The sequence below is a fragment of the Dermochelys coriacea genome, chromosome 2 (genome assembly GCF_009764565.3).
Source record: "Dermochelys coriacea isolate rDerCor1 chromosome 2, rDerCor1.pri.v4, whole genome shotgun sequence".
Classification (NCBI taxonomy): Eukaryota; Metazoa; Chordata; order Testudines; family Dermochelyidae; genus Dermochelys; species Dermochelys coriacea.
The window spans coordinates 115614242-115628984 of NC_050069.1; the positions used below are offsets into that span (position 1 = coordinate 115614242).

Here is a 14743-nt window from a genome sequence, read left to right on the forward strand (position 1 = left end):
AGTAAATATGGTTAAATGGAAATTCACTTTGGAAAACAAATATCCATAGACAGCTATTCCACTCTTTGCTCTAATCTGGGGCACTGATCAAGCAGGATAACAAAACACATGCTTAATGTTAAGTATGTGTGTAATCCCGGTGATTTCAATTCAACTACTCATGTGCTTGAGCACATGCTTAAGCAGTTTGTTGGACTGAGGCCTGAGTTCCCACCCACCACCATTCAGTTGGCTCTATAAACCTGTATTTTCAAAACCAAAACTAATTAAATAATAAATAATAATAATAAAAAAAGAAGATATTAGATAAAAATATTTCAAATTACATAATATATTTGGAAAGTAGAAGCACTGCAAGTTCTTAATTCTTTGTGTAAAAGAGACAATTTGCTCTTGTTCAGTTCATGCATAGTAAATGCATCCCAGGGAGCAACAAAGAATACAGAGGGAAAAAGACAAAATCATTATTTCTTGTTTTAACAGAATATGAAAATGTCACAGTTTAACTCTTATGTTCTGGAGACCAGTCAGTATGCCAATATTTCAGATGAAGTTTGAGTCATACTTGAGAGAAAGTTTCCCAGCATTAATAATTGAATAAATAAATAATAATAATAATAATAATAATAAATAATTGATAAAAGATTTTGGAGAACATAATATTTTATTGTCTTTATAACCTGAGCTGTATTTCCAAACACCTGACCATCTGATAAAACAGCTGAGAGAGCTTCATGAATGCTACAGATTTTAGTTTTCCATTCACCATTCTGCAAAAAATGCAAAAGCTTTAGTTTCCCACTTAAAATTTTGCCATCCTATCTGAAGAAGTAAACAGACTTCTCAACAAGCAGAGATATTAATTAAAATATACATTAAATGAAATTAAAACAAAAACAAAAAATAGTGAAGTTTCCTGAAAAGGGATGAATAAGCTCATTCATTCATTCAGTTCATTGACAGAGAGATTAGAACACACCATTATTGTTTTAGATTGTGATTTTGGCTTTTTTAACCTCAGAATGAAATAATTTTCTCTCCCTCTGTGATAATTATTTTTTATCAGTTTCCCTGTTTGCAGGTAAAACTGAGAAACTGTTAACTGAAACACAGAATGAGTCATTGCTTCCACCCGTTTTTGCCAACGTTCTGATTTGTGTCAATCCAAACCTAATTATTAGATTTCCTTTAAATCAAGAAGCATAACAGTATATATTTTTAAGTTTGCTTCCAAACAAAGATGGCATTGATTTAAATAAATGTCAGATTAACAACACAGTTAGGTTAAAATTGGGTTTATAACTGTCTTTAATGAATCGTGGTGTTTGGTGACTAAAGACTAAGATTAAAAATAGCTAGAATGAGGGCACACTTTTTCCCCGTGAAAATGAAAAGCCTTTAAAGACCTTACAACTAGTATTAGCAACCACGGTATATGGGCCATCACTAATGTTCATCACTAAAGTCAGCTTTCTATCAGCCATCCAGGGGAATTCATTTGGAAAGCTAATTGAATGTCATTGGTAAGGACACACTTTGCAATAGGTGGCCAATCGTGCATTCCTTTGGTATTTGCTATATAAACATGAATCACAGTGAACCCATTTACTCTAGTGAATGTACTCCATTATTCCATATGAATTCCATTGTAAATTGCTACTAAAGGAGCAAACAAACAGTAGATAGGGTTCATAAAATGGGTGAAAACACCAACATGCTTTATGATACCAGTATGGTGATGAAAGGCTCTGTCTCTCTCTCTCTCTGGTTTTTTCCACTTAGAATTATTTTGTTGCATTTCATGTCTATCATAGGGATGTGCACATGTGTTCAGTACGGCAAGGACATGTGCAGTGTGTATTCAAGTTCAGGAATGAGAAAGACTGGAAAATTAAAATGTACATACATACACACACACACACACACACACTCAGAGTGAGAAGCCAATATAAAAGAAGAAGCCATTTGTACACTAACAAGTTTCACTAGAGAACATTCCTATAACATACACAAGGATCTCTCTTTATCTGCCTATGATTAAGGTGATCTTGCTTTCAAAATTAAAAAAACTGGAAGTCTTCTGTGGCAAAGTGTTTTTAGGATCATGAATTATTCACACAGAACACAGAGTATACTTTTTAATAAAACATGTGTTGGTGTCACTGCGGCCAACTTCTGACTCAACATGTTTTTCCAAGTGAAGGATTTTTTTCCCCTCAGTAACTTGGGGCTCTGTGGTGAGTTTATCGTGAGCCACTCAACAACTGTTAACTTTCATTCTGAGCAAAACAACACCAAACAAACAAACGCAGCTTTGATAAGTATCTGCTGTATATTCATCTGATTTTCTCTTGACTTCAAAACACTGCTCTTCCCACTGAATGGCTGGGCCTAAAAAACACAGAATACCGTTTCCTCAGTACAGCAATATGGTTTGAACAAATAATTTGTTATTATTGAAAAAATAAATGTTTCCACTGATGAAATGGAAAGCTAGGTCATTGCGTGCCCCCAAAGGAATTGCCTGGGGCACTGGGTGTTATGTGAAAAACTGGGACATATGGCCATTTTGCCTGCAAAGGGCAAGCATGAAGTGAAGACCTGAAACAGAATAATAAGGAATAAAAAATAGTTTACCATCATTGCCTTCCTCTCTGGGCAATATTTTGTTTTGAGACAAACTATTTACCTGGTACCTACCCACTGGCTCACACAGGGTTATATGACAGTGACAAAATCAAATAGGAGCTGTAACTCTAATTCTGTAGCACAGCTAAGAGTCCCTGTACCAGGTAACTGAGACATGTGAACTTATTCCGTACTTAATGCAGCATTCAGATGACAGTCTGCTGCTTTCTAGGCTAATTAGCCACATCAGGGAATACAATAGTGGGAAAATAAAGCAGACAATGACATCAAAATCAAATATATAATAAACACTTAGGAGCAGCCTAACATACCTAGCACATTTCTGAGAAAAAGATATAATTATAGGGACTGTGAGGAAATTAATTTGTACAAACTGAAGACCTTTTTCTACTTAAATGTATCCAAGAATCACTTGAACTTATACAGCTGGACCTCTGCTATTGACTGTGGGTGGGTTGTAGGACTCTAGTCTAGGGTATGAAATAAAACAGAGAAAAGTCTCAACAGCACTGGCAGGGAGATGAACTAGAACAATCAAATAAACCTTTGTTATCTCTAGCTTGTCGAATACAACAACTGAAACTGAAGGATATTTGGCAACAAGCCACATGGGGCTGAATAATGGCTTCTGAGGCCTCCCACGCTAGGGATGTGTGAGAGGAATGTCAAGAACCACTTTTCTACTAAGTGCTCTCTTGCAGCATGCAGCCATAATGTGTCACACTCTTTTAGAGGTAGAAAGTAACTCTCTCTCCCAAACATCTGCTAATAAAACTTACATCTCATACCACGCCATCATGTCCTCTGCATGGGCCTGATCCAAAATCCACTTATGTGAATGGAAAGATTCCCCATGACTTCAGTTGACTTTGGTCAGACCTTAAAGGCAACATAGTATATGACACAAAAAAATGCATGTATTATGTTTGCTGCTGCAGTTTTTTCACACATTCTATCTGTAAAACCATTTGTCTTGGTTACTAGGAGCCTAATTGAGCAGGCCTTGCTGTGGTTGCCTGCTGCTGTGCATTGAACAACCGTTTTCACTGAGCTGTTGACAGTAACACTCAGAGCTTCTTCCTGAGTAGTTACAGTTAATTTAGAGCCGGAGCATCGTCTTTCATGTTGAAAACCAGAGAAGTGGACTTTCTATGTGGAAATCCCCACAAGAAATTCCTCCCTGAGACTGACCCAAGTTGACCCTGTATGAGGGGAGGGGAAAAAAATACCTCGAAACCTGGAGGACCTCAAGACCCTTTGTGAGAGGCCAGTGATATCTAAGTGGACCCTGTACCCCAGCAGCAATTCTAGCCCACTGCAAGCAACCAACTCCCCTGAGCATGCTACGAAGGCTTTGCAATCTACTTCCAGCAGCTCCCCATGATGACTCGCAAAACAGTTAATACAATCTGGGGTTGTATCAGCTTCTCTGGTTAATTTCTGTGGGGCTGGATGGACTAAGATATGTCTCCTCCAAAACTCTGCCCTCAGCCCGACCACTCCTTCCCTAGACTGCTCCAGAGTGGCACTGTCTCCACACTATACACAGGGCCTGGTTGTGGAGACAGTGCCACGCAGGTGTACAAAATCCCTTTCTGTACAGATAAATGGAGATCCACAGGTAGATCGGGGTGGGGGAGGGGGAGTGGTATTTATGATCTGAAAGGGCCTTAGAACAAACACAGCAAGGTGCACAAGTAGTTCAAAGGTCCCTTCCAATTTGCATGAATTTGCATTTTTCATTGCTGAATTTCACCTGTCCTCATGCTTCCCATTCACCTAGCTTTGTTAGGTCTCTGTGAAAGCCCTCAGTCTTTTCTAATCATTATTAACCTAACTACATTTTATGTACTCTGCAAATGTTGTTACCTCAACAGCCACACATGATTTTCCAGATCATTGATAAATATATTTGACCATCACCAGTATGGGAATGGAACTTTGGGACACTGTTTGCAGTATTGGAAATTGATTCTTTACTTCTATTCTTAACATTTCTGTCTCTTTGTAGCTTTCTAATCATAACAATACCTCACCTTTCATTGCATAACATTTCCCCCAAATTGGTTTTTATTTAAGGGCGAGTTTAAAGTATTTTTTCCCACTCTCCAATGATTCAGAAATGGCTAGCGATATTTTCACCAAATTTACCTAAAGGAAAAAAAATCACCTTTCGGCTTAAATTAAGCATGGAAAGTCTTTCAGAAAATGCCAAGAGGGTTTTCCTTTCCATCTCAAAATAAACAGTGATAGATTCCACAAGATCATTGTACTACTGTATACATGGAGATCACTCCAACTGTCCTTGTACATCTGATAATGCAGTAAATCCCTGCACTATCCATTAGCGAATACAATGCACAGCAGTACAGCGTTCTATAGTAGCACCTCATTATCATAATTTTTTCTGTGTAACAAGAAACTTTCAATGCTTGCTGTATCATGGGAATTTACTAACTGGTAAAGTGGCGTGCTTTTCTCTGGCATTCTATACTGTTAACCAATAATTTGTTTGCATGTATGTACACATTGCCACAAGCGTTTTGGTTAATTTGGTTACCACAACACACTATTGCCACTCTCTGACATATCCCCTTTTCTTCCCAGCACACTATTGTGTTGCCACTTGCTCTGCTGGAGATCTTCGTTACCCCTCACCGTTATCCACCAAAGAAGAAAGGACTGATCCTATTAGGATTTGTTTCTGTTGCGTATCTCAGCTGGTAAGAATTATGTATTATAACCCCCTGGGATTTTCTCTAAATGACCTACTCCAGAAAAAGAGAATAAGCTTGTTTCTCGTGCAGGTGTGGCATCTTTTGGAAAAGGAGGAAGCACTGGGGAATTCTTTATTTCTACAAGTTCTTACCTATGTCAGTGAACACATTAATTTGAATGAACTTGCCTTTGTCATTACATTATTTGCCTCAATCCCACTAAAAGAAAACCCAGAATATAATGTAAACTGTACAGACAAAATGCACTTATGATTTGAGATCCTTCTTTAGTGGCTTGGAAATATTGGACTTTGCTACTACGTTATATGACCATGTGTTAGGAATGGTTTATCCTAATCTATTCTTAACCTTAATGAAATTAGGATCATTGTGTCCCAAATTCCTTTCCTATGTGCCATTTTGCTGCATTACTTAGCGTTGAGCCACATTTTGTTCTTTTCTGAGGCTCTGTGACTTTTACTGTCTTCATGATCAAACTGTGCTTCTGGGAACTTGTCCCACTTCCATGGGACAGGAATAACGCCATGAGATGCATGCTTTTAGTATTTTCATTTCCCACAGAGCCCTTTACCCCACACAACTTCACCTCAACAGCAGCCACCTTTACCACAATGACCTAAATAAACCAGAGAAAAATCACTTTTTTGTTTTGTAACACAAAGATCTGACATGGACCTGCCAGGTTTCAGCTAGAGGCAGGACGGAGATCTATCACCCAAACCCAATTGTTTTAAGCCAGTACTATCCAGACTTCTTGGTGGGGGTATGCCTTGATCACAACAATATCAACTTGCCACACCATGCAGCAAGTATTGTCTGATGTGAGAACATGGGCCTAAACCCATGTATGTTCCAGTGAGCGGAGATCACGGTCTCAGATGTTGCACACTGAAAAGGAGAGTGCTTTTCCACTCTGGGAGTGCCCACTGGAGGAAGACTCAGTATCCTAGATAATCAGCAATCATAACCAGGCCAACCATGGCCAACCCGAGTTCTAGTCACATCCTGCACTAGTGGTTTTTTCCAAAGTTTCCTTTGAGTTGCTGTTGTCTTCAGCTTCTAGTCCATCACAGTCAGTGCTTCATTTGTAATGAAAGAGGTGCCAGGGCTCAAGCAATTTTTTTTTTTTTTTACTTTCATAACTGACGCAGCAAGCCCACAGGTGCTGAGACTATGAACTGCCAAGCCTAGAGGTGCCGGGGCTCAGTCCTAGCAAGTCCTGGCACAAATTAAGCACAGATCACAGTACTCCATATCCTGGCTATTGGGCCCCCAAGCAGATAGCTATCTCTTTCTTGTCCCTTGTGTCATCTTCTGTAGGGTCCTGCCCTTTGTCTTCCAGTTTCCCGCTGTTGCATGCACATTCATGCCAATCTCCATACTGGTGCTTTCTGTCTCCTGGAGGCAACACAGAACCTTTCATTTTACTCACCTTAGTTCCCAGCAACAAAATGAGCTTAATGATCAGCTGGAGTTAGGTTCCTAATTTCAATGGGAATTAGGGGTCTAAACAGAAGTTAGGAGCCTAATTGCTTTTGAGCATTCAGCCCCAAAGTCTTTATACTAAAACATTGCTTTACATTTTAAATCTCTGCATCCAGCCTATGGGTGCCAACGCTTTACTGTTGCTGCCTTCACTGATGTGGCAGAATCATCAATAGTCCAATCATGTGGCCTTATCCTCCATAAGCAGCATCTTTACTACTCCCCTTTCTTCCATATCTATGGATTCAGGTGGCCCATTTGCCATGTGAGGTGCTGGATTCGCCAGGAAAGCAAGGGCAGAGTCAAGCAGGGCAGCCAGAATGGCTTCCCACTGCATGCGCCATTCTTCAAGGTCCTGCTTCCACGTGGGGTTTCATTACAGAAATTTATTTTTGCTGTACTCAAAATTCGGGGGTGGTTTCCAACCATGGGAGGCTGCCAGGTGTAGTGAGAAAACTGGCAGACGTCTTAGTGAATTTCTGTAGTGACAGATTTTGATACTCCTTCTCATGCTGAGTAGGACGTTACTCTACAAGTAGTCCTCCTGAAATCAATTAAAAGTATCAAAAACCTGGCCTGTAACTTTCTTCCCTGTCTTAGAATGCCAAAGCTTGTATCTCTGAACTCTTATGTTATACAATTTTAGACCTTAAAAACAGCCTGCCCGTTCCATTTCAATTGTAAAATCAATGTAACAGCAAAGAGGATAGTAATTTAGGTGCCAATCATCAGAAATGTACCTTGGGCCATAAAGCAAAGGAGATCATACCACCTTTCTAAGCTCAGGAAATATAAATAATCAATAGTGCGTACTGCATCTTAAGCCATAACTAAATAAAATAAGTACATAAATGGAGGGTCTCTACTCCATCGCTTTCCAGTAATGTGTCCACTCCATCTTGATAATGAATTAAAACATTTCAATTATATTATGTGCTAGAAACCTGTGCTCAGCTTCAGTTCATGAGCTTCTCATTTTGAAATAATGCTATCTCAAATACCTAATTTGCACCAGTACATTCTTTGCCTGTCCTGATCTTACATATCTCTTTGAATACCACCTCAGGGACTACTTTTCTTCCTTCAATGAGAGTGTAGCTCCCATTAAGATTAGTGGAAATGAAGCACATGTGACAAGAGGACAGGAGAAACCCTAAGTCGTCTTCCTTTTAGGTTACTATGGTACATCAAGTCTTACTGATTTATACATGCTGCCCCCAATTATTATAGTGTTTTGGTATACTTGCTACCCCTGTGCCATCACCTAAATTGTACCCTTCCTATAATTGCTCAGAAGTGCAAACATTACTTCAAGATTACCCTGAACTACTCGTCACTTGATACTCTATTCTATTTCTTATCACAAAACTACTTTTTATTCCATTTCTAAATTGATACCTAATTTTTCAAAATAATAGGTATCTGAATATTGTATGGGAGTTGAACCAATAATCACATATGCAAAATGTGCAATTGTACAATGGGTGCAAAGTTTGATAGTGCATTTTTAGATGTTTCATAAAAATTTGGTTCTTTCCGTCCATTGTTTCTGCTCATTGTAGCCAAAATTTTCAAATTTAGGTACCTAAAGACAGGCAACCAAATACATATTTATGCACCAGGACAGCCTACCAGATTACTCACAACTTCCATCAACTCAAGTGAGAGATGATGGTGCTTGGTGTCTCTGAAAATCAGGCCACTTATTTAAGTTAATAAAAAAATTGATTTAGGTGCCTGTCCTAAGGCACCCAAGTTTGAAAAATTTGATCCACACAATCTAATCTCCTACTACCTAAGACTAGGATCACTGGCTTTGTAATTGGCTGAGACATGTGTATCATATTGAAAAAAATACATATAGACTCTACATAATAATAAAAAAGCCAATTCCATCATTTTCCCCACTGAGACTCCAATTAGTGTCTTGTAGCTAATATTTCCTGTTATCACTACTGAGGCTTTTTTTAGGCTTTTTTATTTCCTCAGTTGTTTCACACCCCAGTTGTTTCCTCTGATTAGAGGACCTTGATGGATCTATAAAACTAGTTTCTACTCTTAATGTTTCCAAGCTCAGCCCAATAAAATTCTATTACCAGCAACACCAGTTTCTCCCATCAACCTTCTTACTGAGGGCTAACAAATCTTTCTTCACACACCTTTTCTTTTATATCCTACCAGTGCTGAGCTGTTTTCCTGCTTTAAGGACACTTCTACTGTTTTCTTTAGCATTTACCTGTTTCTCAGATTTGTGACATATCTTAATTCTGGTGGGGTATCTATGTGGCACACATATCCTGAAGCATGACGCACACAGCCAAGTGGCAGGCTAGTGTTTTCTCACAGAGTGACACACTCTCCCATGAAAATACTGGCAGTGGGGAAAAAATCACCAGAATATCTCCCTATTGGCAGTGCTGGGAAAAGTCTAAGGGGCAGCTTTACAGAGACGACAAACATGGCTCAGCTTCCCAATAAAATTATAATAGATCCATGACCACAAAAAATGAATAACATCCTTGCCAGTTAAATCTTGCTGGACCTGGGGCTTGTTTAACTGTTTGAAACAGCACTAAATTAAAGCGTACTAGAGAACCTTTTATGCACACCAGCAGGGTTTACATGGACCAATTCACATGCTACATGGTAGTCTGCTTTAGAAACCACACCCCCATCGGGCATGTTACCCTACCACATAGACAAGCCCTTGGGGGATAGAACTCAGGACTTTGTGATTCAAATGCATGGGTTTCTTCCATTGTCAGACTGTATTACAAGGGTGAGTGCCCCCACTACCGCAAAGGAGCTAAATGTAGCCTCAGCCCATCCTTCTGGCCTAATATAATGCAAATCTCCTAATTTTACGTTACCTATCTTTTCAGGGAACTACCTTTGAGATTGTAATCCAATTCGGATCAGTGAAGTGCCATTTGAATTACACTTATCCACAGATGTGTCGTATTAAAAAAAAAAAGTTCAAAAGTTTATCAATCAAAAAATTAACTTTTAAGGCTCCTTTGACCAATAAGAGTCACAGTATGCAAATAACTCACATTAACTGGTAGCCACAGCAAGCTGTAGATTGGGTTTGAGGGGAGAGGAAGCAGGACAGAATGAAGAGTATGAAGATCTATAAACAGCCCAGGAAGGTGGCTGGACAATGCCACCACATTCTCTGCTACCTACCTACAGTTGCTCTTCCTTCCCTTTCTCTATGGGACAAAGAGAAGAGGTGCTGGGGAATCTTTGCCTCCTCCAACTGCTCCCTGATGGACTGGTCACTGCTGAAGGGACAGAAAGATGAGCAATAGCATTTTCCTGTCCCCAGGTGTCTCTGATCTAGGTGAGTTCTGAAAAGCCAGGGCAACCAGTTGGAAAAAGATGTGTCAAAAAGCTTATTTGCTGTTATACAATATAGTTAAGGACATTATAGTTAAATATCCCTATTTCTCAACTGAGGAGACTTACTTCAGTTATTTAAATACCATTATACTCACTGAAGTTGGGTCATGATAGAACATTGCATGTGTTCTAATCCGTGTTGAATGACATGTGTATTTCACAGAAAAGAGTCCAGCTTTCTAACTGCCCAGTGGAGATGCTACATATCAGTAGTTTAATGTTAGTTGATCTGTTTTATTCTTTACTATGATAGTTTCCTGGATGGAAAATCTTTAAATTCTTCTTCTAACTGAATGGTCCTAACCAAAAATCATTTCTCTCCTTGTCTAGGGTCCTGTGGATTTACTCTGTAACTGGAGAATGGGTATATCCTCTCTTCACCTTTTTCAGCCCAGTGGGTCTAGCGGTCTTTTTCTGCAGTAGCCTTGTCCTCATTGTCTGGATCTACAACATTGGAGAGTTTCTCAACCGTATGATTTGGGGTCAGTTCACTTTTTTTTTTCCACGTATAATCAAATGAAAAATTGAAATGTGCTTTGAGAGTAGAAGCTGACCAAATAATGGAGCGGTGCTTTGTGTGCCTGTCTAAAGGGGAGTCAGGCACAAAGCAGGTGTTGGGTCTCCAATAAAACTCCCCTGTTTTTTAAGTAACACCCTTCCCCGTCCCCCAAAAATGGCTGTTCCATCAATTTTCCCTAATGTAACTGGAGACGGGCCTTTTGCCAGGACAATAATTGGAATCTGATTCCTTCTCACATCATGATGCACAGAATCAAAATTCCCCTGGCCTAAACTTTTTGTACCCACGCATAGAATTTATTGAACTATGGACTGTTGCTGTTTAGGAAGGGTTTACATATGACAGAAAACTGACATTGATGTACCTGAGTGCAAGCATCAGAGCTTCTGTCAAGGGAACACGATAAATGGCATGTTTGTGGTCTTTAACCAACCATTCAATGTCTCCTTTCTGCTTCTGCAGCCACGAGTTGGTGGCATGAGCCAAGATATTTATTTTTTAAAAAAAACACCTAACAGAAAAAAATATTATTTTAGGTAGTTATGTTATACAGTGAGGAAAAAAAATGCAGGGTTACTTTTTCCCTCTGGTTTTGCATCTACTTCCCCCACTCCCCAAAAATAGTTTCTGAGATGAAAAGGTTTCTGGGGGGGGGGGGGGAATTTATATATTTTACTCAGAACAACTGTGTGAAAATTTGTGATTTGTTCCAGGGTGGAATATTGCAAGCTTTGGGAAGGGGAGTGGGAGAGGGGATCTTTTTATTGGAAATATTTTATCCTTGACCAAACTTGTGAAGACTCACAAAAATCTCAGGCCAAAAATTTTAAATCAGAGTGCCTAAAATTAGGATCTCAACATCCACCTAAATAGAAATGGACGGAATTTGGCAGGTGCTGAGTAACTCTGGATCCCACTGAGGAGCTGCAGGTGCTCCAAACCTTTGCAAATAGGATGACTGCTATAGGCACCCAGGTTTGAAAACTTGACCATAGCCTTTTCTTGCTTAAACTTGCCAGGTGAGGACTGGTGCAGGTAGCCATAGAGAGGCCTAGACACAAAAAAGATGAAGGGCCAGATCCTGCATTCAAACACAACTGTGCATTTCCATTTAAGAGGGACTGCAGAGTTGTAACTGAGCAAAGAATTTGGCCCCAAATCTGTGATCAAAGGCCAGAGTATCTCTGCTACAAGGAATATAAATTGTTCTGAATTGCATGGCAAACATTGCAAGGTACAGTAGCTAGAGATCTGTTTGTAAACAAGCATGCCTCTGTTCCTCGGAAAGATATACAAACAATGAACTGTGCCACCCTATACTGCAGATTACCAGGTTTCCCCAGGGATTCTCTTCTGGAGTAGCATGCAGAACAGTTGCTCCTGCTCTCGCTCTCTCAAAGACAGCCTTTTGCTTCATTTATCTATTGTAATTGTTTGTTGTTTGATAAAACAAGTGCAGGACAGGTTTATTTTTAATGTCTTATGAATAAGTTTCACTATTACATGGATAAACAACGAGGAGTTTTTGTGGCACTTTAGAGACTAACAAATTTATTTGGGCATAAGCTTTCGTGGGCTAGAACCCACTTCATCAGATGCATGGAAGGAGGATATATAACTTTTGAAGTGGTAATAAGAGTGGCCCATTTCAGATAGTTGACAAGAAGGTGTGAGTAACAGTAGGGGGAAATTAGTATGGGGGAAATTAGGTTTAGGTTTTGTAATGACCTAACCACTCCCAGTCTTTATTCAGGCATAATCTGATGGTGTCCAGTTTGCAAATTAATTCCAGTTCTGCAGTTTCACGTTGGAGTCTGTTTTTGAAGTTTTTTTGTTGAAGAATTGCCACTTTTAGGTCTGTTATTGAGTGACCAGGGAGATTGAAGTGTTCTTCTACTGGTTTTTGAATGTTATGATGTAAGATTTGTGTCCATTTATTCTTTTGTGTAGAGACTGTCCAGTTTGGCCAATGTACATGGTGTGGGGCATTGCTGGCACATGATGGCATATATCACATTGGTAGATGTGCAGGTGAATGAGCCCCTGATGGTGTGGCTGATGTGGTTAGGTCCTATGATGGTGTCCCTTGAATAGATATGTGAATAGAGTTGGCACCAGGGTTTGTTGCAGGGTTTGGTTCCCAGGTTGGAGTTTTTGTTGTGTGGTGTGTAGTTGCTGGTGAGTATTTGCTTCAGGTTGGGGGGCTGTCTGTAAGCAAGGACTGGGTCTGTGAGAGTGAGGGATCATCCTTCAGGATAAGTTGTAGATCCCTGATGATGCGCTGGAGAGGTTTTAGTTGGGGGCTGTAGGTGACGGCTGGTGGTGTTCTGTTACTTTCTTTATTGGGCCTGTCTTGTAGTAGGTGATTTCTGGGTACTCTTCTGGCTCTGTCAATCTGTTTCTTCATTTCTTCACCAGGTGGGTATTGTAGTTTTAAGAACACTTGATAGAGATCCTGTAGGTGTTTAGCTCCGATCCTTCAGACAGAGACAATGCGGTTGTATCTTAGAGCTTGGCTGTAGACAATGGATCCTGTGATGAGGTCTGGATGAAAGCTGGAGGCATGTAGGTAAGTATAGCTGTCAGTAGGTTTCCGGTATAGGGTGATGTTTATGTGACCATCGCTTATTAGCACTGTAGTGTCTAGGAAGTGGACCTCTTGTGTGGACTGGTCCAGGCTGAGGTTGATGGTGGAGTGGAAATTGTTGAAATCTTGGTGGAATTCCTCAAGGGCCTCCTTCCCATGCATCCAGATGATGAAGATGTCATCAATGTAGCTCAAGTAGAGTAGGGACATAAGGGATGAGAGCTGAGGAAGCGTTGTTCTAAGTCAGCCATAAAAATGTTGGCATACTGTGGGGCCATGCGGGTACCCATAGCAGTCCCGCTTACTTGAAGGTATAAACTGTCTCCAAATCTGAAATAGTTGTAGGTGAGGACAAAGTCACAAAGTTCAGCCACCAGGTTTGCTGTGATGGTATCGGGGATGCTAGTCCGGATGGCTTGTAGTCCATCTTTGTGTGGAATGTTGGTGTAGAGGGCTTCTACATCCATAGTGGCTAGGATGATGTTTTCTGGAAGATCACCAAAGGATTATAGTTTCCTCAGAAAGTCAGTGGTGTCTCGAAGATAGCTAGGAGTGCTGGTACTGTAGAGTCTGAGGAGAGTGTCTACATCCCCAGATAATCCTGTCATCAGGGTGCCAGTGCCTGAGATGATGGGGCATCCAAGATTCCCAGGTTTATGGATTTTGGGTAGCAGATAGAATATCCCTGGTTGGGGCTCTAGGGGTGTGTCAGTGTAGATTTGTTCCTGTACTTCTTTTGGGAGTTTCTTGAGCAGATGGTATCGTTTCTTTTGGTAATTCTCAGTGGGGTCACAGGGTAATGGCCTGTAGAATGTGGTATCAGAGAGTTGTGGATAATAATGGATGTTTCTCCATTATTTCTTAACCCAAACAGTCAGTTACAACAACTGGAGATTATCAATATAAGCAGCACAAGTGGAATACAAATGATTTGATGCCCAAGATGATAACTGACTGAAGGAAAAGGAACATACTAACCAGTCATCAAATTAAATTCAAATTAGTGTGTTTGGAATTGATGGCTAAATACAATCCGCTAAAAAGGAGAACTCGATTTCACTAAAATCTGTTGGTCAGAGATAAATCCAATCCAGAATACCAGGTCCAACCTCTCACTATACTCTAAACTTTGGACAAGTTCAGTCTATGCATTTTTGAAGGTGCTGGTGGGTGTCTCAGAGAGCAAAATAAATGTACCGGTACTTTACACACACAGCATGATCCTCAGCTGATGTAAACTAATGCAGAACTATTAAAGTGACCAGAACTCCACTGAATTACACCAGCTGAGGATCTGACCCACACTGTATAGTTTTTATTACTCAAAGCAGACATAAAACATGGCCTCTTGTGATAATTAAT

General features: G+C 40.0%; 1 protein-coding gene and 1 long non-coding RNA gene across 3 annotated transcripts in view; one reads left to right on the forward strand and one right to left on the reverse strand.

The window, feature by feature from the left end:
- Positions 1–14743, forward strand: part of LOC119851574 (androgen dependent TFPI regulating protein) — a 47749-nt gene that overhangs the window by 23031 nt on the left and 9975 nt on the right. For both annotated transcript variants that reach the window (XM_038391629.2, XM_043507039.1), the window contains exons 4-5: positions 5257–5372; positions 10605–10756. In XM_038391629.2, coding sequence (XP_038247557.1) covers positions 5257–5372; positions 10605–10756 — 268 coding nt within the window. The remainder of the gene's footprint in view (positions 1–5256; positions 5373–10604; positions 10757–14743) is intronic.
- On the reverse strand, positions 6212–13959 carry LOC122458412. The gene is made up of 3 exons (XR_006278461.1): positions 13590–13959; positions 6258–6260; positions 6212–6222 (listed from the first exon to the last, which is right to left on the reverse strand). It is a non-coding gene; the product is annotated as an uncharacterized LOC122458412 (long non-coding RNA).